The sequence below is a fragment of the Molossus molossus genome, unplaced genomic scaffold, assembly GCF_014108415.1.
Source record: "Molossus molossus isolate mMolMol1 unplaced genomic scaffold, mMolMol1.p scaffold_m16_p_15, whole genome shotgun sequence".
Classification (NCBI taxonomy): Eukaryota; Metazoa; Chordata; class Mammalia; order Chiroptera; family Molossidae; genus Molossus; species Molossus molossus.
Window position 1 is genome coordinate 474,248 of NW_023425350.1, and position 27,893 is coordinate 502,140.

The following is a 27,893-nucleotide window of genomic DNA, read 5'->3' on the forward strand; positions in this document are numbered from 1 at the left end:
GGTGAGCTCAGGTTCTCCGAGCAGAGGTTCTGTCCCGGCACCAACGCCGGCCTCAGGAGGCCCCGGGCGCGAGGGGGGACTGGGGGGGCGGGGCCGTCTCCCAGGAACTTTCCTTCCCCGACAGCCCCTGACCCACCTGGTGTTTCTGGGCAAAGCACCTGGGGTTTCACTGCTAATTACCTCAAACACCTGTTTACTTTAGGTGCAATCGATAAAGATTTAAAAGGACTAAAATGGTCCTCATTCCAAAGGGGAAAATGGGCACAGTAGAAAAACAAAAACAACCTTCTCCTTTGTTTCTGGCAAATTCACTGAAGACAACAGGGTAGAAACACTTATGTCATGAAAAGCAAATGATCCCATAAACTGACGAGCGCAGCCGCTGCTGTTTGGAGCACAGAGACCTGGGGTGCCCGGTCCAAAGGCACCTGCCCTGCCCCACCCCTTCCTCACGCTCTCGTCTACCTCAACACCCCCAAAATAAAATCCGTCCTCCTTCACCAGGGGTTCTGGTTGGAGGCAACAGTCACTCAGGCCCCGAGATAGACTCACTGATGTGGCCCAGCCCCCCCGCCCCCCGACACTTGAGCCAGTGGGCGAGGCTAACACCTGACTCACTTGTTTCGCAGCCAGATGATCTCGGGTTTGGGGTTGCCCTCAGCTCTGCAGGTGAAGAACACAGTGTTCCCCAGGGTGACATCGGCGTCCTGGGGCTCGGACGTGATCCGGGGCCTTTCTGTGCCAACAAGGAGCAGAGACCTCCTGGGTCGTAACCTCGGAAAACAGGGCCCGACCCCACCCTTGACGTCCAGAGCAAATCGCAGATGCTCGAGCTGTATCTCAACCTCGAACATCCCCACAGGCCTGGGGGCAGCTTCTCCCCGGAGACCCTCGCACAGGCCGATCTCGTGTGTCCAGCTCAGAGCCGGCCGACCCTGTGCAGACCGCGGACCCGCAAGGAACGGGTTCTAGTGAGATGAAAACGCAAAACCAACCCGGCTCGGCCGCAGCAGCCCTGAGCGCGGGAGCCACACCAGGCGGCAGGCGGCCGAGGGACGAGGGAGGACGTGCAATGACGTGGTGGTGGGCTTAGTTACGAAATGTATTGGTTATTCATTTTCACCGTTTGCCTTCACCACGTAAAAAATGATGATGCTTTGGAAGAACAACTAAAAAAATGGTTTTAGCACCCCCTCCCCCAACGGAGGACTAAAATGGCAAGAAACTCCTGGGATTTAGGAGGAAGATGAGGCCCTGCCACGCGGTTTGGTCTGGCTGCCCTGCCCTGGTTGTGTCGGGGTTTCCCGTGTGGAGACCTCGACTCGCACCCGCCAGGCCACCGCCCGGCCCTCGGTGCAGAGCCCGCCCCGCCCCGCCCCGCCCCACCCCGCGCCACCCTGGGGTCCTGTCCAAGCAGCTGCCCGCAAGGGGGCAGCGGGGGGCAGTATTCACTCTGCTACTTTTCGTAGGCGCCCCCAAAACAAAGTCCACGTTTTTAACAGCAGCTTCTCGCGACGCTGGAGACGCCGCGCGGCCGCCCTCTGCAGCCGGCCCGCTCACCACAGTCCAGCTCCTCGGGGGCCACGGTAGCCACCGACCGGCCCTGCAGGCGCCGTGGGTGCTCACAGGTGGCGGCCGCCTGCGCGTTGCCCGACCGGGCGTAGGTTCTCAGCAGGTCCGCCAGCCACAGGATCTCACAGTCGCAGCGGAGTGCGTTCGAGTCCAGGCGCCTGCGAAAGGACCAGACGCGGGGTCGGCGTCCTGGGACTCCGCTGCCCCGGACACTGCTGCCTGTGACCCAGCGGGGCCTGCGCCGGCCCTCAGCACCACCGTGGATGGGTCCGGACAGGGTCCGGACGGGCCTGCTGACCCCGCCACGCAGCACAGACCTCGCAGTGGGAGCTGCCCGGAAAGTACGCGTGACGCAGGACACCCGCCCCCAGCGGCCTGGCACAGGGGCTCCCCAGGGAAGATCGCTACGGATGCGGGGCGCCACGGCTGTGACGGGGGTGAGGGGTGGGGTGCCCGGCAGGCGGGCTCCTAGGAAACCCGCTCAGGCAGGGGCCGCCTCCCTCCACCGAGGGGGGCTCACGGGCCAGAGCTAGGGTGCAGGAAGCACAGGGTGGAGCCCTCCGAGTTCACACTCAGGTCCAGGGCCTCAGGGACCCCGAGGCTGTGACATCACACCTCCCAACTGCCACCTGCCTATCCCCAGGACTCAGGTTCCCAGGGGAACCGTGGGCGGAACTGGTCCCCACCTGAACTGTCATTTCTCTGAGGACCCCCCACGGGGAAATCTGGGCTCAGTGCAGACAGAACCGCCCCACTGTGCCAGGACCTCTCTGGGAGGAGGCCGTGGGGAGCAGGGGGCTCCAATGGGCTGGGGCACACGCCGGGCTCCCTCCGACCCCACAGCCCCTCTGCATAGCGCGGCCTCTGTTCGGGGCGGGCCACGGGGCAGCGGTGAACGGGAAGGGTGAGATCAGCTCTGGGGCCTCCTGGAAACGGGGCCAGACACCCCGTGTTCTCCCTTCTGGGGTCAGCCTCCAGGGGAGGGACAGAGGACGAAGCCTGCCAAGTCTGCACTCCCCTCTGGCATCTGGGGTGAGAAGAGAAAATTCTCTGAGGCCTTGAAACCTGGGCTTTCATAGATTGAGCAAAGTCGGGGAGCAGACAGCGCAGAGAGAGTATCAAGGCTGAAGGATGGGCCTGTCTGCAAAGGGCTGGACTTGAGAAAGCAGCTGTCGGCACTTCTGAGACCCGCTGACCCGCCTGCCTGCCCTGAGCTGCCCGGTCCCTCCGGGCGGTCTCTGTGCTTCTCTCTCATCCGTCAGTATGTGGACTCGTCACGCCTCCCCCGAGAATGTGCATGTTAGTTTGGCTGGTGACTGCTTTACCCTAAAGGCGGAAATTATAAATAATGAAAGTCCATCTTATTTCTGCAGTCCAGCCTGTTGTACACCCAGTGACAGCCAACCAGAACCAGCCTTCGAACCCAAGAGGGAAAACACACGTCAGCACTGAGGTCCCCTGGTTCTAGCGTATCACCCGGGATGAGAAAACTATTCTAGAGGCCTTGGAACATCGGGTAAACCCAGTCTACCTCTGCGCTCATGGACGTGCACACGCACACACAGGTGTGGCCCTCGGCGCGAGGGTCCTTGTACACTGACTGCATTTCCACCAGCGACATGAATTGAAATCAAGGTGAGAAATTTGAAATGGATTTTAAAATGCCTTGTTCACCTATTAAAAAAATAACCAACTGTCACACGCTAGGCCACCTCGGTTCCGTTCCGCCTTCTGATGGGTGGGATCCACCTCCTCAGGGGGGTTCTGTCTGCTAATCTGTATTCAGATAGTGGCACACACCTCATGGCAGCAGGACGCAGGCGGGGTGGGAGCTTAGGAACACAGCCCCCAGGGGTCCACTTACAGTCTTTTCATGGATTCCAAGTGGTTAAACGTTCCTGGGACCAAATGTGCAATTCGGTTGTTGTGTAAAAATCTGCCGAGAGAGACAGTACAAGAACCAGCTTTTAAAAATGTTCAGAACTGACTACAAGCAGTCGAAGAAATCTGCTGTTTGAATCGCAGCGACTGCGCTTATTCGACACCGATGAAAGAGTGTGTCCGGAAGAGAAGTAGACACTTTCCTGTTTGACCACCGTTCCCACAAAGAGAAGAGCGTCGCTCTTCCTCCAACTGCTCAACCAGGAGCGCAGGAGTGACACCCAGGCCACGATCAGGAGTTTTAACAATGATGGAACCTCTAGCACAGCGGATGGTGGAGCCCCGCCCCTGCCGGCCCCGCCCACCATGCGCCCCCCTGTCCGCCCCGCCCCCCCGCCCACCGTGCGCCCCCCCGCCCCACCCCGCCCCTCCCCCCAGGGCCGGTGAAGGTCAGAGCAGGACTCACAGCCTCTCCAGCTTGGGCAGATGTTGAAAGGACTGGGGGTCCAGACTCTCTATCTGGTTGAAGTGCAGGTATCTAGACAAGTTAAAGAAAGAAGCCATTTAAATGATGTTAATTACTTTTCAAGGGTCTAGATTTCCAGCCCCAGTTGGTTCTCTACAGTCTTTTCAAATTCATCCGTCAGGAGGGTCACTAGGTTTTCTGCGCTGCGGGAACCTACAAAGCAATGGACTAGAGGGTCTGACTACAACGCAAAACCGGGACCCACTCTGCATGACCAGGGGACGGCGGCATGGGTCAGACACCCTGGCCGCGTCCCCCCACACCCAGGAAGAGGGGTTCGGGCGTGACTGCTCACCACTGACTGAGTTTCAAGATCTCTGGACCCTTCTGGATTAAAAGCCAGCACATTCCTAACTGTGGCCCGTGCAGGTGTGTGAACACCTTCCTGCCAGTCTGCTCACGCGGGGCCCGGGCAGGGTGGTCCGCGTGGGGGGTACCGTCAGCTACAGAAGCTCCTGGACTCGGGAAAGGGAGAGGCCTGAATCCAGGGACCCCGAGTCTGGGCTTCTCTGCGTGTAGGCTGCTTCCTTCTGATTCCCCTAAATACTGCTCTTCTCACTTTGAAAACTGGTGGGTTTTTCCTTCAGTAACGTCACCTTCTGGGTGCTTCTGCCAGGAGCCCCTCCAATCCACGCAGCAGGGGGTCCCCCACACGCCCTCGCTCGTGCACCCTCCCCACCGAGCACGCTTTTGTTTTGTTTTTGTTTTTGTTTTTTTATCCTCACCCAATGACGCTTTTGCGTTTATCTTCAGGTAGAGCAGGAGGGAGAGAGGGAGGAAGAGAGAGAGAAACGTCGATGTGAGAGAGACACATGGAGTGGCTGCCACCCGCACGACCCCAACCGGGGCCGGGGACAAACTGCAACCGAGGTCCGTGCCCTCAGCGGGAACAAACCCAAGACTCTCTGGTCCGCGGGCCAACATCTAACCGCTGGGCCAGACTGGCCGGGCCCGAGCACATGTTTCAGATGCCAGGCTCGTCAGAGCCCGGAACCCCCCGCAGTGCCCGTCACAGCACCAGCGGCCCGGGTCTTTCTGCAGACAGAGGACAGCATCTCTGAGCCCCCCCATCATCAGACGCCAACATATCTCAGTCACTGGAGCCCCGAGGTCACCGTGTCGACTGCCCTGCTGGTGCCCGGGTGCCCCGCCAGCTCACTGGGACACCCACAGACGGGGACTCTGAGTCTCTGAGGAGAGTGGGGACTCAGGGCTCAGGGCTCAGGGCCAGGGCACCGCAGCCTACGGCGCCCCTCCCCCAGCCTCTGTCACCCCGGTGCCTGAAGGAGCCGGAATCAAACAAGAATCTCCCGTACCACCCTGGGCAGCTGGGACGGGCAGCCGGGCAGACATGCTCAGAGGGATCGGGGGCCAGCGGGCAGGCAGGACGCCCATCATGCGTGAAACCGACCGAGGGGAGGAACGGGGAGATGTTCCAGTCCTACACCGACGGCCCCACTCAGGTGGGCCAGGGAGAGGGCCACGCGGGCTGTGGGGTCCTGGTCTGAACACAGCCAGGGGTGTCCAGGTACAGGCAGCCTGGGGCCAGCCACACTCCCCACAGCGGAGGAAACCACGGACCACGGACAGGCAGTGAGCCACCAATTCTAACCCGTGTTTCCGGACCACGGCCAGGCTTGTGTGCTGCCTATGACCCCACACTTGGGGCAGCAGTCAGAGCAGAGGCCCCGCAGGGCCCAGGGGCCTGGGGCTTGGTTCTCCCTCCTACCCACCTGCTCTAGGGGCTTGACCCGTTCAGTCTCTCCTTCGACTGGGCGAGCGCACCCTTCAAGGTGGATCTGGGGGGCTCCCCAGGAGGGGCAGTCAGGCAACGTCTGGGCAACTTAAAGCCCCTGCCGAGACCCAAAGCCCTGTACACGGCAGGGGCGCATGTGCCCCAGCTCTGGGTGGGACGCCCACGTCCCCCTACAGAGGTCCCTCCCTAGAAGCGGGACCAGTCCTGTGTCCTCATCCCCGAGCCTCAGCGATGTCCCCAGGGGTGTGGAAGTCCTGCCAGCACAGACCCCTGACCCCCTAACCCTGGGTTTCGAGGCGGCCTGGCTGGGCTGCACCCCCACTCGGGACGCCCGTCAGAAAACCCTGCTCAGGCCTCAGAGAAGCTGAGCCTCCTCCTTCCGTGGAGACAGCTGTGCTGGCCTTGGCCGGGTTGTTCAGCGGTTAGAGCACCGGCCCTTGGACAGAGGGTCTGGGTTCAATTCTGGTCAAGGGCACGTGCCTGGGTTGTGGGTTCAATCCTGGGCCTGGCTGGGGTCGTGCGGGAGACAACCAACGGATGTGTCTCTCTCACATCGATGTCTCTCTCTCCCCCCCTTCCTCCTATTCTCTCTAAACTCAATAGAAACAATGTTCTTCAGTGAGATGGACAAAAAGGTAGCTCGCTCCCCCCAAGGTGGACGAGCACCCCCAGTTCTCCATCGTTTCTGCTCCGAGGGTCTTCCGGCCCCACTCACTAAGAACTGGTTTCTCTGTCCCCTCTCCCCCACCTGGTGTTTCCAGAAATCTCCGTGTTTCTGCGATGACCTGAACTGTCCTCCCGAGCAGACCGCACAGTCTGCAGCGCGGTGGCCGAGCCCGCGCCGTGAGCACCAGCTCAGGACAGCAGCTCGCACCCGGGCGGGTGCACGCTCCTTGGGGAACGGCCCAGTGGGGGTTCCGGACGGACCGCCCTGGCTCTGCCCAGAGGCGTCCCCGGGCCCCGACAGCCCCGGGCAGACACAGCCGAGGCCACAGCACCGGGCGTGAGGTGGCTGCGGCCGACAGCTGCCCCGTCCCTGGAGTAGAACTGTCACAGCTCAAAGACGCTCAGAACGGCTTCAGCTCAGCCACGACACGGTGACCCGCCGAGCAAACCAACCAGAAAAACTGCTCTCACCAGGAACTCGACCTGAAAGGGAACACGCTGACTTCACAGCGAGGTGGGACTTCCTACGCAGCCAGAGACAGAAATAGCGTCCTACGCACGCTAACCAGAAACACATGGACACTTCAGTTTCTCCGAAGTAATGACATCATGCACGAAAAAGCGGACAGCAGACTCACAAACAGGAAACAGGACAATGACTACTGCTCCTGGGCCCCACGGCCCCCCCCCACCCCGAGGACCTCGACTTGCTGGGGCTGGTTTGCAAGTCCGTCTCCTTTGCGTCAGGGCACCGGGGTCAGGGGCTGGTCCAGTCACCGCCTGCGTCACCAGGGCAGGGCCCAGGGCCCGGGGACAGTGGAGACCTGTGATGTCCACCACGGACGGACGGGGGGGACAGACAGTCACGTTGCTCGAGGCCAGCGTGGCGGGCCCGCATGCACCCCACGGCCCACACGGACAGCATGCGTCATGCACACAGCGAACTGTTTCCCTGCGGGGGGTGGGCGAGACCGGCGAAGCCGAGAGCATCTGCGGGCCACTTACAGTTGTTCTAGAGAGGAAAGTCCCTGAAACGCTTGCCTGTCAACCGACTGGATCTCATTCTTGTACAGATAGCTGAAACAAGAAACAGGGGTTAGAGGCGCAGCCGGGGACGCCGGCCCCCGCTCAGGGCTCCCACTCGGCGGTCGGACGAGGCCGCGGGGACGCGGACGATCCCACTCGCGGGGCCCTCTCCGTGTTCAGAGGGAGTGAGGTGCCCACGCCCTAAGAGTCCCTGCAACTCCTCTGCTTAAGACCCTGAAGGAAAAGAAACCGTCGTCTCTGCAGAGCGACACGGGCTGTTGGCACAGTTTACAACTGACGCGGTTTTAAAATAATCCGGAAGTGACGTGAGGTGTTGAGGATGCGGAGACTGACCGTGCCTTGAACTCCTCGCCGCCCAGAACCCCCTTCTCACAAAACTGAGCAGCGGAGACCCGTGAGCAGCGGCGCGGAGTCGCCTCTGCTGGGTTTGGGTGTCCTGCCGGCCAGGAATACTTTCTAAGCGTTTAAATGGTTGAAAAGTTCGAATGGAAAATAACACTTCCAGGCACATGAAGACGATGTGAAATTGCCCTGGCTGGGGGGCTCCCCTGGGTGGGGGGCTGGCCCGCACACCACAGGGCTGGGGTCTGATTCCTAGTCAGGGCTCACATGTCGGCTCAGGTTCGATCCCGGTCAGGGGTGCACGGGAAGCAGTCAATGTTCCTCCCTCTCTTCCCCTTCCTCTCTCTCTCAAATTAAAAAACAAACAAACAAACAAAACATATCCTTGGATGAGGATTAAAAGAAGTCGGTGTCCGTGACCTTCAGTGGCACCGGGCCTCGCCGCCCAAGGCCGTGGCCCCGTGGCCCTCAAGGCCCTCTGTCCTGGTCCTTCTCAGGGAAAACCTGCGGCTCGGGAAGGATGAACTGGTTGGGCAGGGTCTGTCCGTCGGTCTCCACAGGACTTGTTGTCAGTCCTCACGTGTCTGCAGCCGGACCCTGGGGAGTCGGTGTGCCCAGCGCTCCGCAGGCAGGGACAGACCCGACCTCCGCTGCGTCCGGACCTCAGGCAGGAGCCGCTCTCGTGGTGGCCGCTCAGGGACTGGGCTTCCACCCACCTTCCACCTACTGAATCACATCGTCCCGAGCCCGTCAGACGGCACGCCTCACGTCCAGACGGACATCGTGTCCTACTGCCTTTCAGTGGCTCACGTAGGTGCCGGGCCCCGTTTAGTAGGACCCACGCTGCTCCCGGGGACCGTCACAACCCCTCCGAGAGAACTTGCTGGGATACCCTCACAATGAATCACAAGCTTGACAAACGGGTCGGAACCCCCCACCAAGAGGCAGCCCGCGCCGCGACAGAGGCCGGGCCTGCGGCTCCTGGGCCTGGTCCTGGCTGCTCTTACGAGCCACGTGGTCTGCAGTGGACAGGGGCCCTTCCTGCCTCGGTTTCCTCCAGGGGAAGTGGAGCGGACACAGGGCTCACAGGGTCACCGCGATTCAATAAACACACACAAGCTCGGAGCAGGGTCCCGCTGGGTGCAGGTGTGAGCGACAACTCCTAGAGGTGGGCCTGTCTGCACTTCCTAACCACCAAACGGAACAGCACGACCATCTTCTGCAGGAACTTTAACAAAGGCAGAGCGAGGAGCCCTCGGAAAGACTGCGTGCACCCGCGCCAACCTAACACGCACGGTGCCCGTCGGTAACACTGCGGCACAACTCGTTTTCGTAAGAGCCACTGGGCACTGATCACCTTCCGGTAATAATTCTGCACAAGGCTCTGCCATCTGACGTGTGAACTGCGTCCTCAGAAAACACCGAGGCCGGGAAGCTCTGTGCCTTACCCGACGTCCTTGGGGTGCAGCAGGTGGGGCCCTCAGCCCCTGAACACACAGTTCGGCACTGACCACAGCAGGCTGAAGCAGTCCATACATTTCACAGCCTTGGCAGACAGGAAGACTACACCGCCACATGGCCCCGAAACTCTGCTCCCCAAATGCTCTCCAGGGAGGGCTGTGGGGCTCGGAGAAGGAGCTGGGACCTGGGAGTAGCTGGAGAGCGGGGTCCCCGGGACCCCTTCGGGTCACTGCCCATCCTGCTCACCACAGTCCACAGCCTCTCTTCCCCGACCACTGCTCCGCCCGTCCCACGCCCCATGCACCTGCCGGTGGTGGCCTCACCGGTGATTTTGGGTGGAGACAGAGGAAGGTTGGGGGTCCGAGCCTGAGTGAGCTGGTCAGTGCACCAGGTTATCTGGACTGAATAACAAAGCAGCCCAAACTCCTGAACGTTAAATCGATTTGCAAAGTCGATAGTAAGTAGCTCGTAAGTCATGCAAAGCAAACTAAATATGAAATGGAAACGAGCTGACCACTCCGAGTGCAGCGGTCCGAGCACTGACCCTGCTGTCCCTGGCCCTGCGTGGCGCTCACACAGAAAACAGCGACAGTGCGAAGAAACAAACGAGAAGTAGGAAAACAGAGGGGACCAGCCCCTGGTTTTAAAAACAAATAACAAGCTTGGTGATGTTCACCCGGAATTGAAAGTTAACGCACTACGCCAAAAGGGACGAAGAAACACGTCTACATGTTACGCTTTCAAGTGAGACACATTGTAACAAAAGGACAACCGTCAGCTCTGGAGCTAAGAACCACTAACATCTAAAGTCCAACCGATTCTAAAATGTGCGTCAACACCGGCAGAGTAAGGTCAAGTCGTCCAGGTTCACGGACAACATAAATTTTCCCAAACAGAGCAGAAAAGCAGGAATACAAATCCCTCATTAAAATGGCTCCAATTCAAACAGGTGTAAGTCCTCAAAGGAAGAAAAGTTTTGTCCAAAGCACACGACACACACTTCCGACCCGCCCGGACCAGGAACGGCCGGGAGCGGTCTGCCTTCTGCTCCAAGTCCGCAGTCCCGTCCCGAAGGCAGGAAAACTCACGCCCCCGCCAGGTCATTTCCCAAACTGCAAAACTCACCTCGGCAGGCAGACGGTTTCAGGGCTAATAAAGGAATTAATGACCATCTGTTTCCAAATTAAACTGCACAACAAGAAGAGGTGAGTCACCCGGAGGAGGGAGGGGAAGGGAACCGGGAGTTGTGACGTCCGCAGGCCGGTGCTCCTGCTCACGCTGGGAACACCCTCCCCAGTGCCCTGAACGCGGACACGTTGCAAAGCTGAACTGAAGGGCAACTCCCATCCCAAGCGGTGCCCGTATTACAGCAGAATGACGTTCAGAGCCCATGAATTCTAATGTCATTCAACCTACTTTTCTGAGGGCAGCCGCTAAACACAGAAACGACAGCTCTCTGCTCAGGACAGAACCCCGGCCACAGCGTCGCGGGCCTTCTGGGAAGGAACCCTCGGTACCACGGATGTCTTTACAACGCTTCCTAACGGGACGAGTCGGCTCAGCAACAAAATGTCCCGCACGTCAGTAACGTAAGCTTTGAATAAAGAGCTGATGGTTCAACTTACAGATATTTCAAATTCTCCAAGTCCTCAAAGGCGCCAGCCGGTATGCTCTTGATCTGGTTGTTGTTGAGAAGCCTAGAAAAGAAGTTCTCGGTGAGCATTCCAAACGCAACACCTGTGAACCCCCACGAGCGCGTCCCCAGCCTTGCGCCAGGTCACAGATGGCTCCTCCACAGAACGTAGCATCAACATTCACTAAACACCCAGTTAGCACACAAATGTGCGGCACCCAGAGTTTCACCTTCGTGATGCCACGTTTTCTCGAGAAACGGGCGTCGGTGACCCACCCCCGCCCCCAGACAGCGGACACCGCTCTGTCCCCGTCTCTGGGCTCTGCCCCTCAGCAGGGCTGCGGCCAGCGTGGGGCCCGAGGTGTGAGAACCACGGTGTGTGTGTTGGCTGCTGGGACTTACAATGTGTTCAAGTTTCTCAGCCTCCTGAAGGCTCCAGGCTGGATGTCTCTGATCCTGTTGAAGCGGAGGTCCCTGGGGACAGAGGAGACACGGTTTAGAGAGACATCGGTGCCCGTCGCCTTTCTGCGCGTCGGTAAATGCTGAGTTTCAAAACGGGGGAGGCATCCTAGCCGGTGTGGCTCCGTGGTTAGAAGGTCGGCCCCACGCACAGCAGGGTCTCAGGTTCGATTCCTGGTCAAGGGCACGCACCTGGGTTTCAGGTTTGATCCCCCGCCCTGGTTGGGGCATCGAAGGGAGACAACCAGTCGATGTGTCTCTCACATCGATGTTTCTCTCTCTCTCCTCCCCTCCCTGCCTTCCACTCTCTCGAAAAACCAACGGGAAGAATACCCTCGGGGAAGGAGGAACAACAAAGAAACGAAATGGAGTCAGCCCCGGCCAGTCTGGCTCAGCGGTTACAGCGTCAGCCCGCGGAACAAAGAGTTGCGGGGTCAGCTCCGGTCAAGGGCATGCACCTCGGTTGCAGTTCATCCCGTCCTGGTCGGTGTCTCTCTCACGTCACTGTTTCTCTCTCCCCCACGGCACTACTCTATCTGAAGATAAACGGAAAAAATATCCTCGGGTGAGGATTTAAGAAAACAAAAACAGAACAAAGAAGTGGATCCGCATAGCTCATTCCTCCGATGAATCACCTCTCGCTGAGGTTGCTTCACACGGGGTGTTTTTTTTTTTTATTCCTCACCTGAGGATATTTTTCTATTTATCATCAGATAGAGTGAGTGGGAGGGAGGGAGAGCCAGGAACATTGACGTGAGAGACACCGACGGGTCGCCTCCTGCACAACCCGACCAGGGCTGGGGACGAACAGCAACCACGGTACACGCCCTTGACCGGAACTGAACCGGCAACTCATGGGTCTGTGGGCTGACGCTCTAACCACTGGGCCACACCGGCCAGGGCAACACAGGACTCTGCCCGAACAATGGGACACGTTTGTCCAGGCAGCTATTCCGGGGAAATGAAAGTGACACTGACTGCCCACGGGCTCGCCTCGCCGCCCGAGCCCTCAGGCGCTCACTCCAGAGCTCACGGGCTGGAGCGGGCTGACCATTGCTGACCACGTGCGGCGTCTCCTCGGGGAGGAAGGCGAATGCGTGGACCCGACCTCCAGCGCCGGCCGGGCTTTCTTCGTCGGCTAAATGTGCACCTGTTCTGTACTGTTCGGGGACAACGGAAGGACCTGAACTGCCAGGAGCCCAGAGCGAATGACAGGTGGGCACGGACACGGAGCGGCCACTCCGTCCGCTGAGCGGCCGGGGCTCTGAGCCTGGCCAGGAGCCGGGACACAGGCGGGCACAGATGTGATTTCACCTCCTCCAGCGTGAAGTAAAACAGAAACAATGAACAAGAATGAAAGGCGCTGAAAACAAACAGAAAGACCACTTTCTTTCTCGGAGACTCAGAAAAATTAAAATTCCTCACTCGTACGTTGAACCCCTTCCAACAGTCTGATGGGCATGAGTACGGGTTTGACTGTGTCCCCCCAAATTCTCATGCTGAAGTCCTACCCCCAGGGCCTCAGAATGTGACCTTATTTGGAGACAGAGCCCTCACAGGGCTGACGAGGTAAGAACGAGGTCGCTGGGGTGGGCACCAACCCAAGGCGACGCGTGTGCTCACAGAAGGGGATTTTGGAGACTCACGCAGGGAGAACCCTGTGAAGACTGGGGCTTTTCTCCAACACACCGAGGAGGCCGAGACTGGCTGGCGACCAGCAGAAGCTGGGGGAGCGGGCCGGAGTCCTCGAGCCTCAGAGGGACCATCCCTGCCCACGCTGGACCTCAGCACCCAGCCCCCAAGCCGAGAGGTCACACATCTCTGCAGACCGCCTGCAGGAGCGGATATGGGCCCCGGGCAGCTTCGGTCTGAGCCACGAAGGGATGTTTCTCTTACGACACTGACTGAGTCCGTGCAGCGTCCACAGTCTTCTCGGGAATGCGGTTATTTTCAGCCACTTTAGTCATCGTGAATGATTTACAGACTTGGTTCCAGTTTGTGAAGCGCTGAGAGGCCCCTGCAGAGCACGTCTGAGCCACGGAGCCCGCGCCTGGCTCCGGAGCTGTGGGCACGAGCCGTCGGGGTCTCAGGAGGGGCGGCTCTCTGCCTACCCAGCACCCCTGGCTGGCTGCTTGCTTCGGGGGTGATCCCCAGGAACACCCTCCCCTGCACTGACATGTGTCCTCAAACAAATGGGAATGTGACTGCAGACGAGCCGGAGCGACGGGAGGGCCTCGCGGGAACTCGGACCCCTGCCCAAGAGACCAGAAGAAGCTCTCACCCGAGCAGCCCGGGTCCTCAGCACCGAGCAGGTGAGCCCAGGCCGACACCACACACAAGGCCCGAACGCTGGACACGCTGCAGCTGACAGCAAAACCAGACCTGACCCGTCTAACCAGGGACACTCTCAGGGGAATCGTATTTGCCAGCAACACAGCGGATAAGGGGCTAATTCCCAAAATATGTAGAGTATGCACACAGCTCAGCAAAAGGAAGACAACCCAATTAAAAAATGGGCAGAGAGGCTGAACAGACACCTCTCCAAACAGGACATACAGATGGCCAAGGCACATATGAAGAAATGCTCAACATCACTCATCATCACTAATCATCAGAGAGATGCAAATTAAAACAACAATGAGGTATCACCTCGCACCTGTCAGAATGGCCGCTATTAACAAATCATCAAACAATTAGTGTTGGCGAGGGTGTGGAGAAAAGGGGACTCTAGTACACTGCTGGTGGGAATGCAGACTGGTGCAGCGACTGTGGAATACACTATGGTGTTACCTCAAAAAATTAAAAATTGAACTGCCATTTGACCCAGTGATCCCGCTTCTAGGAATACACCTTAAGAAGCCTGAAACACCAATCAGAAAGAATACATGTACCCCCATGTTTGTAGCAGCACTATTTACAATAGCTAAGATCTGGAAACAGCCCAAGTGTCCATCAGTAGACGAATGGATAAGAAAGCTGTGGTACATATACACTATGGAGTACTATGCAGCTGTGAGAAAGAAAGATCTCTTATCCTTAGAGACGACATGGAGGGACCTGGAGAGTATTATCCTAAGTGAAACAAGCCAAGCAGAAAAAGACAAATACCACGTGATCTCACTTATTTGTGGAATATAATGAACAAAATAAGCTGATGATCAGAACAGGCCCAGAGGGGACTCTCAGAGGAAAGGGGGGTCGGCAGGTGGAATAAACCAAAGGACTGACACGCGTAACCAATGGACACAGACACTGCGGTGAAGGCAGGTGGGGAGTGGTGGGGTCAGTGGGGAAAAAAAGGGGGAATGTCTGTAATACTCCCAATAAAGGTGAAAACAAAAAAGAACTGAGCTGCCTTCGGCCACCAAACAAGCCCAGCAAACCTGAGAGTCACGCAGCGTGTTCTCTGGCTGCGGTGGGACCCACTGGAAATCACAGGCCATGGCCAAAGTCAACGCAAGTGCAGCACCGAGACGTGTGGGCCCGACCACAGCAGGCCGAGGCCACACGCCAGGAAGAGCCGAGGCTCCAGCCGGTGACGTAAGCGCCCACTCCCCCTGAAACGGAAAGGTGAAAAGTCAGGACGGTCTGAGACAACTTTGGAAACAGTGCAGACCAGCAGGAATGACTCTCGGAGGGCAGGACTCGCTGTCGCCGTGGGGACCGAGGCGGTGAGGGGCAGAGGGCAGACCCGGCTGGTGGCGCTGGACAGGACAGGCCTCACCCAAAGTATCCGGGTCCTTTGGGGAGGAAGCCTAGAGCCTTAGGCCTGGCCTGACCCCTGGGTGTTGGACTTCTGGCCCCACAATGGAACAACTTTCTGTTGCTTTAAGTCAAAATCAAAAACAAAAACACTTGAAGTCCAGCAGGACGTCCGTGATCGCCCACAGATGCCGGCACCCACTCCCCATAAAACCCCAAATGACAGAGGGGTCAGTAGCAGGAACCATGTGGAAACCGGATGGCAAACAGAGGAGGGACGCGGACCCGAGCCGGCTATAGGCCGGCCTCCCGAGGGCGCCAGCCCACCCCAGGCCTGACGTCGGTGCCCACACACCTCAGGCAGGGACAGGAGGTGGGGTGGGGAGCCGCAGCCCCGCCCACCTGGCTCTGAGCCCCGGGCGGCCAGTCTGGGTCCAGGTGAGTGGTCCTGACAATGCTGGGCAGATCTCCCTGACCGCACACAGAAGCTGGAAGTCAGCCCTGGCCGGTCTGGCTCCGCGGTGAGAGCGTTGGCCCGAGGACCAGAGAGACCCGGGTTCGGTTCCCGCTAAGGGCATGTACCTCGGTTGCAGTTTGTCCCCGGCCCCGGTTGGGGTCATGCGGGTGGCAGCCACTCGATGTGTCTCTTTCACATCGATGTTTCTCTCTCTTCCTCCCGCTCGCCCTCCCGTTCTATCTGAGGATATGTGCAAAAATGTCCTCGGGTGAGGATAAAAAAAAAAGATGGAATTCACTATCACTGATAAACCTACATATTGATTACGTGCTGAAATATGGTGAAGGCAGGAGGGGAGGGGGGAGTGGGGGGGTGGGGGTCAGTGGAGATGAAAGGGGACGGACACACAGGAGTTACAGTCCTAGTAAAATTAACCTGCTTATAACTTTTTAGTGAAACTACCAGAAAATTAAAAATTCTGTAAGTGGGTCACACTGTGTTTCTTTGGGCAGCACAAGTCTAGGCTATTTCACCGCCTATTACAGTCCGATCGCAGCCCCCCCCCCAGCCAGACAGCTGGGACCCCCCCCTGCCAGCCCAGGGAGGGGCCCCCCAGCCAGCCCAGGGAGGGCCCCCCAGCCAGCCCAGGGAGGGGCCCCCCAGCCAGCCCAGGGAGGGCCCCCCAGCCAGCCCAGGGAGGGGCCCCCCAGTCAGCCCAGGGAGGGGCCCCCAGCCAGCCCAGGGAGGGCCCCCCAGCCAGCCCAGGGAGGGGCCCCCCAGCCAGCCCAGGGAGGGCCCCCCAGCCAGCCCAGGGAGGGCCCCCCCCAGCCAGCCCAGGGAGGGCCCCCCCCAGCCAGCCCAGGGAGGGGCCCCCAGCCAGCCCAGGGAGGGGCCCCCCAGTCAGCCCAGGGAGGGCCCCCCAGCCAGCCCAGGGAGGGGCCCCGCTCCGAGCAAAGCAGGCTCTCGGCAGAGCAGTGGGAAGGAGAAAGAAGGGCCAGGTTGAGATCCTAGAACTAAAACACAGAAGAGGAGAAACAAGGAGCTAACTGCGCGGACTTCACAGCACATCAAACGCTGCGGAGAAAGGGGGGTGACCTGAGAGCACCCCAGAAACCCCCTGCCTGGAGAAGAGGAAACGGCTCACGCACTCGACATTCACACGCCCGAGTCGCCCCAGAGACGGCGTCCGCAGAGCCATGGAGGAGCGGTCGTGTGACCCCCGCCCAGGGAGACAGCTGAGCATATGAAGATGCCATGAACAAGGACACGAACAGTCATTCCAAATATGAGCCCCAGATTCAAAGTCATCACAGCAAAGCACAGGGACTGCTTTTCTCTGGAGTGACTTCCACCCTGTAGGAAGTATCAGGGAAGTTTATTCATTTCTTCACAGTGATGATTCTCTGGAGCAGTGTTTTCAAGGGGGTCCCTGATCATCATCATCATCAGCAGCAGCAGCAGGAGCAGCACTTGGGATCTTGTCAGAAAAGCAAAGTCTGGGTCCCATTCCAAATCTGCAGAATCAGAAACTCTGGGGCGGGACTGGTCCTCGTTTTAATAATCTCTGCAGGTGAAGCCACTGCTCTTCAGTAATGCTGGGGAGGTGGCCCCACGTGCCTGGTGACGTCATGTTTGTGAGTCTGTGCGGAGATGGAGGTAGCATTCGCGCGTGCATGCAAGTACACACACACACACACACACACCCCATGAACAGACACTGACGGCAGCATCTCCTCCTCTGCTCTTCCTCCCAGCCTGATGCTCAGCAGACACGTTAATGCAAACAAACTGAAGTCTCCGTTTGAAATCACCCGTGTGCTTTCACTCCCTCTTCTCTAACTTATACAACGACGACGCACACACAGCGCCTCCCCCTGCAGAACAAGACCCGGGGGGGTCATGCTCCGTACCTCACACTGTGGGGCTCGGTCATTAACAACAGAATCACTGTTTTTACAGTCTAATAACTGCTTCCACAAATAACACTCGCAGGATAGAAAACCGTCCTAAACTCAGAAGTTAACACGCATTTCCAAAACCCTCCCTCAGCTCGTCCCCCCTCAGCTCGTCCCCCCTCTCCAGGGGACCTGGGCTCGGACTGAGGGGGGGCTGCATGGCCACACCACCCTCCACACCTGCTCCTCGGCCACCAGCCTTCTGGGGCCATTTCGCCGACCAACGGTGACCTCTGGCCCCTCCTCGGAGTGGGCGTAAGGGGGAAGGGAGATGGGTTCTAGGACGCTCCAGGCAGGCCTCACTGGGCAGGAACACAGCACGCCTGTGGACCGGCCGCTGAAGCCGCGTGCGGAGCCCCACAAGGTCCCAGGACGGCCCGTGTCTGTCTGCGTGAGCTGGAGTGCCCATCTTTCCCCAAATGCAGGTACTTAACCCATAAAACACCAATGACGGCAGGTAGTAGTACTCGGGGTGCACAGTGACCGAAGGGGAAGGTCCCCACGCACCGAAGAGCTGTCTGTAAACATCCATGGTGACCGTCACCAGCGAGGTCAGTGGCCGCAGAGGCCCACTGCCTGGGTGGTCAGGCAGTTGAGGGACGGCTGGAGGGTGCAGTGTCCACTCAGGGCTCAGGGGAGCCCAGGAAGTCACTCAAGGGCTCCCAGAAATGACAAGATCATGCTGAGACCATGCTCCACTTCAACTTTATCTGGCTACGGAAGGGACCCCGGGAACACGGGGGCAGGCGTGGGGGGTGCTGGTGGGAGAGGGAGGCAGGGAGACCAGGAACCCCCACACTTCAAAGGGAAGGATTCTGAGCCGGGCAGGAGGGGGCACCCGGCCTGGGCTCCTCGCTCCGGAAGGAGCCGGACCTGGAGGGGTGAGCAGGCCGGAGCCCAGCAGGTGTGACGCAGGAGACTCCCCGCTGGGGAACTGGCTGGGCGCCCCTCCCGCAGCCGGTGCTGCTTCCGACCGGGGGGGGGGGGGCACAGCCCGCTGGGTGCCCGCAGCTGCACACCAGCCTCAGACACAGACCTGGTCGGCCCACGTTCACGTGGGAAGGCCCAGCTGTTGGTCAGCCCGGGACCTTCGGGGCGACGGTCTCAGTGTCACCACGAGAGCAGAATCCACAGAAGAAAACCCACCAGAGAAGCAAAACGACTGGGGAAGGTCGTCGTGTTTGGGATGAAGGTCGGAGTTCAGGTTGGAGTCAAGGTCGAGACCACATGTCACCCCAGACCACAGGACACTCGCGGTCGAGAATGTAATTCAGGGAACCCTGTGCCCCCACCTCCAGGGCCTCCTTTGCCAGTGACACGCAGCGTCCGAACCCTGAGCGGTTTAATTTGCTCGCAAGCAGTCACCAGGAGGACACAGGGCATCAACAACTGTCACAAAGTCCTGCCTGTGCTGTTTTTAAATGAGGACAATCTTGACTTTTTCCTATTTACCAAGGGACACCTTTCCACTTATCTTCACATGTTGAAAAGTTAAGGATTTCTCAACAGATGCAAAAGCACACAGTGTACCCGGTTTGGTCTGAGCACCGAAAGTACTTCGGTTACAGATGGAAACGCGACCTCGTCAGGGGGCCGGCGGACGCTGCTGGGCCGATGCCCTGCGCCATCCCGTACGGGAACACGTTTCCGAGGGACCTGTCCTTCCCGAGTCCCCGGGCAGTTTTATCAGCACCTCGTCTCCAGATCTGAGAGCACTGGACACGTTTCCACGTTGAGTGAAATTCCGGGAGACGGCGTCAGGAGTCACGGAGGCCAGCCGCCGAGTCACGCGTGTTCAGTTCCTCAGTACGGCGGGGACAGACGCTGGCCGGTGGCCGGTGACCAGCACGGTGTGGCCGTCACAGCCCCTTCGACAGCCCCAGAAGCTCCTGTGCTCTGCTCCGGGGGGTGGCCGTCTGGAGGTGCCGAGTCCCCCCAGGCCCGTCCGCTCCTGCCGCAGTGTGGGCCACGAGAGCCTGTGACTGGTCCAAAGCCCCGGCCTGTGGGTTTCGTCGAATCTGCACCCCGGCGCCTCACGCTCCCACAGGCTGCCGTCCGGACGAGAGCGCCCTCAGAGTGCGTCCCGCGCAGCGACAGTGCGTCCGGCACCAGAGAAGTCATGGGCCCGTGGCGCTGCCTGGGAAGACGGTCCGGTCCCACACGGCAGTTCTTCCCAGCCCGTGGCGCCAGGGCCGGTCACTGGCACCTTCCTAATTTTTAACTTTACTTTTTTAAGTCCTCGCCCAAAGACATTTTCCTATTCATCCTCAGATAGAGGGGGAGGGAGGGAGAGAGACACATCGACCGGCTGCCTCCCACACGACCCCGACCAGGGCTGGGGACAAACCGCAACTGAGGTACGTGCCCGTGACCGGAATCGAACCCGCGACTCTGGTCCACGGGCTGACGCTCCAACTGCTGACCACACCGGCCAGGGCCAGTCATGTGAACCTTTAACAAACGCTGACGGAGCATCAGCTGCGTCCTGAGCCCGCAGCCGGGCTCCCGCCTCGCCCAGCGGCAGCAGGACGGACTCTGGAACCACGGGGTTGGGGGACAGAACGTGTGCTGGTCGGGGTGACGTCACCTCAAGGACAGCACCCCGACGCGCTGCCCAACCTGCACAGGGAGGACCATGTGGTCTGCGAGGCCGAGGACCCCCCGGGGGGCTTTCATGTGGGGTCAGCAGAGGCCGTGACACACTCCGCCCCGTGTCTGGCTCCCCCTCTGCCTGCAGAGGCCTCTCTGGACCTGGTGGCCCAGGACGGTAACGACAGGCCGGTGCCACCCACACCGTCCGCAACCCTCGCCGTCTTATCCGAGTTACGAAGACTGAAGAAAAGAGGCAGGTCAGCAAGGGGAGCAGCGCCCCGCGAGGAGAAGAACATGCTCTCGGGGGAGTCCTGGTGGCGACACGGCCCAGGGGACAAGGCGTTTCCGGAGAAGGGACGATGACGGCACCGCCACGCCGGCCTGGATAGGCCAGCAGCCCTGCCCGGCGGCTGCTTGGGCCCTGATGGCTCAGAGGAGGGGGGACACGGGTCAGGGCCTCTCTCGGGACGTCCAGGGCCCAGTCCTCAGCCGTGAAGCGCGATCACCTTCGCCTTCAGGGATGAGCCTTCGGGTCCGAGCCTGAGGTGGACTCGGGCCCCCGTGACGTGCACGGCGTGGGGTCCGTGCCTCCAGCGGCGAAGGACCTGTGGCTGGGTTTGCTCCCGTTCCCACGCTCCCGCCTGGACTGACACTTTGTAAAATACGGTAAAAACGCCCTCAAATGTCACAGCACGTCAAGTTGCCACAAAAGCTCCCGTACCCACCTCGCTGAGGGCCGGTAACGGTGTCACACGCCGGCACAAGCCCACTTCACGCGTCCACGGAACCCAGGTCCACGCAGGTGGCGTCCAGCCAAGGGCCGCCTGTCTCAGGACGTGGACAGACAGACCGGCGGGCATGGGGCTCCCTGCTGAACGGCACCAGGTGCTGGTCTCAGGCCCCCTGAGGGTGTGGAAACCTGGCAGGGTCCCGGGGAGCAAGAGCAGAGCTGCGGTGGAAACCCAGGCCTGCATGCACCCGGGGTCCCCCTGAGGCCACTCGGGTCAGAGAGGGATTTCGCTTCCCACAGGCAGCTGAGTTCCCGGCCCCGTGTCCCGAATCCCAGACCCCAGACTAAGGCCTTGGGTGCTCGAGATGCACCTGCTACATGGCCCATGTTTATCTCCCTCAGCCCCATGGAACCAGGGGCCTCGGCTGCCTTCTCCAAGCAGAGTGGGGTCCCTGCCCAGCCTACTCCCAAAGGCCAGGGGGAGATCTCTGGGCCCACACTCCACAGTCTCCGTGGCAACCGTTCAATGCATCACTAGCCAACACTGCAGGGTGTGCGGGCGGATAAAACCAGGAGCCCGCCACTCCTGGCCGCGAGCCGGGTCTGGACGAGGTGCGGGGAGCGAGGACGAGGTGCGGGGAGCGAGGCCGCGGTGCGGGGAGCGAGGACGAGGTGCGGGGAGCGAGGACGAGGTGCGGGGAGCGAGGCCGCGGTGCGGGGAGCGAGGCCGCGGTGCGGGGAGCGAGGCCGCCGTCCCCGGAGGCACCAATGTGCAGGCTGCACGTTCCAGGCCACGCGGACCCCCTCCGCCCTCCCTCCGCCCCGGGATGGAGAACATCAGCCGTGAGTTCATGCACACGGCTCCTCGGGGGAAACCGGGACCCCTTCCACGGCGACTCAAACACCAGGTCAGCGTCCCCCGCTTTCCAGGCCAGAGAGAAGGCCAAGGTCGCGAGCCGCAGCGTTTCCCAAGGCCGCCTCCCGTCCCAGAGCCCCGCTGGGCACGCGGGACCCGAGAGCCCACTGCAGTCTCTGGGACACACAGGGAGGGTGCAGAGACCACGGGACGGACATGTGGGGAATCGTTCTTCCCATGAGGAGTGCCGGTGAGTCCCGCACACGCTGCCCGTCCACCCAGAGAGCACGGGGCGGGGCAGGTCCGGCGCCACCACGGTGCGGCCGTGGGAACCGAGCACGTCCTGCCCGAGCCTCACCTTCCTTTCACAAGACAAGACGCAGCTGCCCCGGGAGTGAGGGTGCCCTCCACGGGGGGCCACGGCCTCGTTGATTCACTGGTGGTCCCCGGTCCTCCGTCCCCGGCCGCCCCTGGAGGCCCAAAGGTCACAGCTGAACCGCCAGGGTGGGGAGGCGGGCCGGCGGGCACAGACCAGGCTGGAAGAACGCGGCTGGGCGCTGGCCTCACGCTGCGGAGGCCTCGGCGGCCCGCTGTCCGTCCTGCACTGGCCGCCGCGTCCCCACGGGCCGTCCTCGGTCACACTCCTGACAGTCCAGCCAGTGTGGCCTGAGGACAGTCCGAGCAGCGCCCAGGCTCCCGAGTTTCCCTGGTCGTTCCCTCAAACGTGGAGCACATTCCAACTTGCTTCTCCAGAAACGGGGTGCAGCTCCCCACTGAGGCGCCTGCAGGCAGATAGATGCCGGGGGAGCCCTGCCCCCCACGACGCAATGCCAGCTGCCCCTGGGAGAGGCCTGTGGATCGGCTCAAAGGATGTAGCCCGGGGCCATCCGATCCACAGGCCTCGGCCGGGAATTCCAGCCGGGTGAGCGCATCAGCTAGGACAATGGGTTCCACACACAAACCCAAGACCTCACCCCCACCCCTGGGTCACTGTACATTCCTGCTGGAGACACTCGGACGGGACTCACCTAACTCCCCCGGCGGGCGAGGAGCGACGCATCGGGGCCACACTGTCGACGCAGCAAAGCCCTTAAACAGCACTGAGTTTCTGGCTCGAGGACTCAGGGAGAACTGGACCAACAGGTCAGGCCGACCCGGTGACCAGCAGGGACCTACCTGTGTGCTCACAGGCTGGAGGCCTCAGGGACTGGAGAGTCCATCAGACACCCCCCGAGAGAAGGGAGGCCGCCCGGCCCGGTCCGGGGGCACAGGCGCCACCTGCCAGGCCGACGCGCCTGGGGACCTCTCGGCCAAAACGAGAGAGACGGCCATCGTGCCCAGGGCGGCCCCCACGGCAGAACGCGAGAAGTCCTACAGGACACGCGACCTGTTATCTTGTTCTTGTTGTTGATCCTCATCTGAGGATGTTTCTCCACTGATTTTTAGGTGAAGTGGACAGAAGGGTGAGAGAAACATCCATGTGAGAGAGACACCCGGGGTCGAACCTGCGACTGAGCTGTCCGCCCCTGACCGGGGATCAAACCCGCGACCCTTCGGTCCTCAGGGTGGGGCTCTAACCACTGAGCCCCCAGCCAGGGCTTAAAAAATTTTTTTTCTTTATTGATTTTTTAGAGAAAGGGAGAGACAGAAACACTGATGAGAGAGAACATCATTGGCCGCTCCCTGCACGCCCCCCACTGGGGGTCAGGCCCACAACCTGGGCATGCGCCCTGACCGGGAGTCGAACCAGCGACCTCCTGGTGCAGGGTTGACGCTCAGCCACTGAGCACACCGGCCGGGCCTAGCCAGGGCTTTTTAATAAATAAAACAAAAGATGGAGAGAGGAGCAGACTGTAAACTCAAACCCACCACTGTTCACGGTCACACGCTCAGGAGGAAAAGGGGAGACGCTGGCTGATCTCAGAGGACAGTAACGGGTTAAGTTCTCCGATGCAATACTGTGGTTGTTTATGGAAGGTGTTCCCTTCTTTAGCTAAATGTGGATGAAATAAAAAATAAAGCTACAAAACTAGGAAAAAATACTTAATTAAAATGATATATTTCTCGGGTTTACAGCGAAAATAACTGGCTTACCAGCTTGACACGTATGTCAACATGCGAGGTTAATACTGCTTGTTTTTTCGCTGCTCATCCATCAGTGCATTTAAAATGCTGAGGGCGAACATCGGACAGAACTCCCGGCTCCCCCTTCGGACCCAGTCGCCTTCCTTGGTCAGCTCCGTCCCTGCACCTGGTGAGCTCACAGGTTTCCGGTTCTCACACTCATGGCCACGGGGCTGTCACCCAGACCCCAGACTCGCCACCTGGCTGTTTGCAAAAAGGTCCCCAGAACTAACCCTAATCCTAACCCTGACCCCCTAACCCTAAAACCAACCCTAACCCCTAACACTAACATCTCATCCTAAACCTAACCCTGACACTAACCTTGACCCTGACCCCTAACCCCCAAAACCAACCCTAACCCTAACCAAAACCCCCAACTCGTAACCCTAACCATGACCCGTAATCCTAACCATATCCCTTAAACCTACCCGACCCTAACCCCTGACCTTTTACCTTCAACCCCTGACCACCTTCCTCACTCCCCACCCCGACTCGACTGTGCTTCCCACGGCTGGCAGGCGGCCCCCCCAAGGAAACATCTGCTCATGCTCCCGAGTCCAAGGCAAACACCTTCACTTCCACCCGTGAACACCTGCACCGGCGAGGCCTGACCTTGGACAGAGTGACGCCGGCACCCCCACACCTTCGGCCTTCAGAGCACCTGGCTCCATGCCCAGCCCAGCCCTCGGGCATCACGGTCACCCCTGGCCCCGGACCTGGGGCACGGCCTGGGAGCAGCATGGCGAGCAGAGGGCACGGGAGGGGTCACCCTGGGGCAGGGGGTCCACCCAAGCAGGGCTGCAGGGGGCACAGCAGAGGGCGCCGGGCTCACTGACCCATGCAGGCCCCCGCGAGAACCCAGCAGAAGGGTCCGGTGGGCAGTGCCAGCTCCAGTCAGGTTTCCCTCCCCACCCCCCACACGCTTGTCAGCGCCCCTGCACACGGCTGGCACGGACCGTGGCTCCTCCGGGCTGGTGAAGCCTGTGCCGGGGGGTCCAGGGAGCCACGCACCACACGGCTGGGCCTCGGGAAGGGGGTGCCCCTCACTGCCTGGGCCGCCGAGCCCAGTTCCCACGGCCGTGCGGGCTCCCTGGACCTCTCCTGCTCCCAGCGCCGCAGAGTCTGCGGGGTGAAGCCTGACCGTGAGTAACTGGCCAGCGTGGGGTCAGGCTCCCATCCAGACCCCCCGGCTGTGCGTGGAGGGGGCAGGGCCATGTGACAACCAACAGGGACACGGCCGTCAGGGCCCCTGGAGAAGCAGAACCAGAGGTGAGACAGGGAGGGAGGGGGAGAGACAGACAGACATTGATTGACTGAGTTTAAAGACTGGCTCCTGGCTCAGGGTCGTGAAGACCAGCAAGTCCAAGCCCTGCAGGGGGCAGAACGGAGGCCCAGCAAGGCGCTGCCCACGGGGTCAGTCCCTCCCTAAGCCCTTCGACTGCTTGGATGAGGTCCACCCACACCGTGGACGGTCACTGCTTCAGTTTAAGGCTAGATTGTAACGTTGATCTCATCCAAAAATACCTTCACGGAAGCCTCTACAATAATATCTGACCACATGCCTGGGTACTGTGGCCCAGCCAAGGTGACCCATTAAATGACCCATCACAGACACCGGGCCTGCTGGGGTGCAGACCAGTCAGTGCAACAGTCGTCATTCGAGCCGAAAGGGTGACCTGCGGGCACTCTGCCGAGCGGCGGAGCGTGTGTGTGATTCAGCAGCAGACGCGGTAAATCATGTTCTCCCACGGGCAGGCGTCCACGGCTTCGCCACGGGCAGGCGTCCACGGCTCCGCCACGGGCAGGCGTCCACGGCTTCGCCACGGGCAGGCCGTCCACGGCTTCGCCACGGGCAGGCGTCCACACCCACAGCACACTCTGGGCCCACGGTGATCCCGGTCTCTGCCGAAACACCCGGGTCTGTGACTGCTCTTTTCCTAAGGCCTCGAGTCCTTGCTCAATTACCTCCCCCGAGCAAACGGACCTCAAACAGGAGCAGCAGGTACTGAAGCGGGATCCTGCCGTTGGCTGGAGAGGTGCCGAGCGCCTCTGGCCCTGGGGCTCCCGACACACAGACCTGACATGTTCAGGAAGAGAAGAAGCTACACTGTGGTGGGAGAAGCTGAGAGGCTCTGGTCGATCAGACATCACGGGTGGCAGAGGCGGGGAGCAGACGGCAAACCCCGAGGACTGTACAGGGGACGCGTCCCCGCCGAGCTGTCAGGAGGCCGCCAAGGACAGAAGGGGCCTCGCAAGGGGAATGAAGGCCTCGCCGAGGGTCCCTCCTGAGCCCCCTACAGGGACCTCCCCACGTTCACAGGGCTGTTCACGGCACCAGCCTCGCCCGGGCTCCGGGGCTGGGGCGCTGGGACGCCCTTCTCTGTGCCGACGCTGTGCAGCCCCCCAAGGAGGCCGTGAGGAAGCTGACGCAGGCCCACTGCTCGCAATGACCGGCGACCCCCGGCTTCCGGGTGCCAGGCAGGTCCCTCGGAAGAGTCGCTCAGAATTTCCCGTCCCCTCGTCCCCTCAGGAACCTGCTGGAAAGGCTGACGGCACTGAATTCTGGGAAACCGCAGGAGACCAGGACGGAGGCTTTTCTAGGACAAAGGACAACGAGGACACTCGACCTGCAAGCCAGTGCGCGGAGCCGGGGGGAGTCCTGGGTCGGCAGGAGGGCAGCGCCTGTTCTCTGACCTTCCGGCGAGACTTCCAGCCCCCCTCCTAACCCCCGTGAGGCGGGCGGCGGCAGGGACAGGGCAGCGGCAGGACAGAGGCCCACTGTGTCACAGGTCCACCAACACCACTAGGGGCGCCACGGCCTGGCCCTCCCGCCGGTGAGCTTCCCGCAAGGTCCGCCATCTAGCAGCTCCCGTGCTTGACGCTCCCCATGGTCCCAGCCAGGAGGGAGGGAGAGCTGACAGGTGGGCAGATGGAGGGACAGGTAATGGACAGATGAGTGGACAGGTAATGGATGCGCAAGTGAGTGGGCAGATGGTAGGATAGATGGAGAGGTGGATGGAAGGAGGAATGGGGGGCTGGAGGGATGGGGGATGGGGAAGCGGGTGGGGACGGAGCTCAAGGGTAGATGGGTAGACAGAGGGGGTGGCACAGACAATGAACTAAAAAGTATACAACAAGAAACAAACACAGAAAACAAATGCTTAAGATTACCATTTGGCTTCCTGTTGCCATGCCAATATAAACATCCTACAGGTCCCAATAAGGACAACGATGACTAACTGTATCCCCTTTAATTTCTATTTTTAAGTTAAAGGGCTGCTCAGCTGGTTGTAGGGTTTCAGAAACAGTTTCGGTTCAGGAAGCCACGGGCCTAATCAAGGCTCTTTCCCGACAGGAAGCTGAGCAGGGACAGCCCGCGTTTGGTGAGAACCTTGGCTGCGCCCGCGCCGTCCCTCCGGGACACCCTGTCCCACCCGGCCCTGAGCGGAGGGGGCAACGGCGCTGTTTTCTGCACACACCGCCCACGCCGGCCGCGTGGCTCACGAGTCCCTCTGCACGTCCGACCCACTGTCCTCAGCACGAGCCCAGGTCCATCCGGAGCGGCGTTTTCACAAAGTGGGAAGGAGATGCGAGTCCGGAGCACCCCTGGGTGCCAGCGGGAGCAGCGCTGTCCTCAGAGGGGAAGGCAGATGCTTCTGGAAGACGTGGGTTCGGCCCGTCGGGGGAGCTGCGTATCCAAGACCACTGAGGGCAGTGTTTCCTGTTTACAGCCTGGCATCTGCCTCCAGCACAGCCCGCGCGGAATAGCCTCGCCCTGTGAGCTCACGGCCCCACCGCCCCCCAAGCCCCCAGCCCCCCTCAGCCCCCCGCTGCCCCATGGCCCCCCACCACCCCGCGGCCCCCCGCCACCCCATGGCCCCCTGCCACCCCACGGCCTCCCACCACCCCATGAGCCCCACAGCCCCCTGCTGCCCCAGGGCCCTCGGCTCCCCTCCATCTCTCCCAGCTGGGCAGGGCCTCCAGGACTCCACGCGGCCCCCCTCCATCTGCAGGACCCAGCAAACCCAGGGCAGGAACACACAGCGAAGCCCTTCCAAGTCGCAGCAGCCCCCTCACCAGGCCTGGGGGAGGGGACAGACGCATGTGTCCCCTAAGTGCCCTTGTTATTCCCTA

General features: G+C 60.5%; 1 protein-coding gene across 1 annotated transcript in view; it reads right to left on the reverse strand.

Annotated features, from left to right (window-relative positions):
- The window catches only part of PXDN (peroxidasin), a 37,345-nt gene extending 25,993 nt beyond the window's left edge, over positions 1-11,352 (reverse strand). The window contains exons 1-7 of the mRNA XM_036262840.1: positions 11,287-11,352; positions 10,877-10,948; positions 7,407-7,478; positions 3,920-3,991; positions 3,437-3,508; positions 1,561-1,730; positions 619-736 (exon numbers count right to left, since the gene is read on the reverse strand). Coding sequence (XP_036118733.1) covers positions 619-736; positions 1,561-1,730; positions 3,437-3,447 — 299 coding nt within the window. The 5' untranslated portion in view covers positions 3,448-3,508; positions 3,920-3,991; positions 7,407-7,478; positions 10,877-10,948; positions 11,287-11,352. The remainder of the gene's footprint in view (positions 1-618; positions 737-1,560; positions 1,731-3,436; positions 3,509-3,919; positions 3,992-7,406; positions 7,479-10,876; positions 10,949-11,286) is intronic.
- Between the last annotated feature and the right edge of the window lie 16,541 nt (positions 11,353-27,893).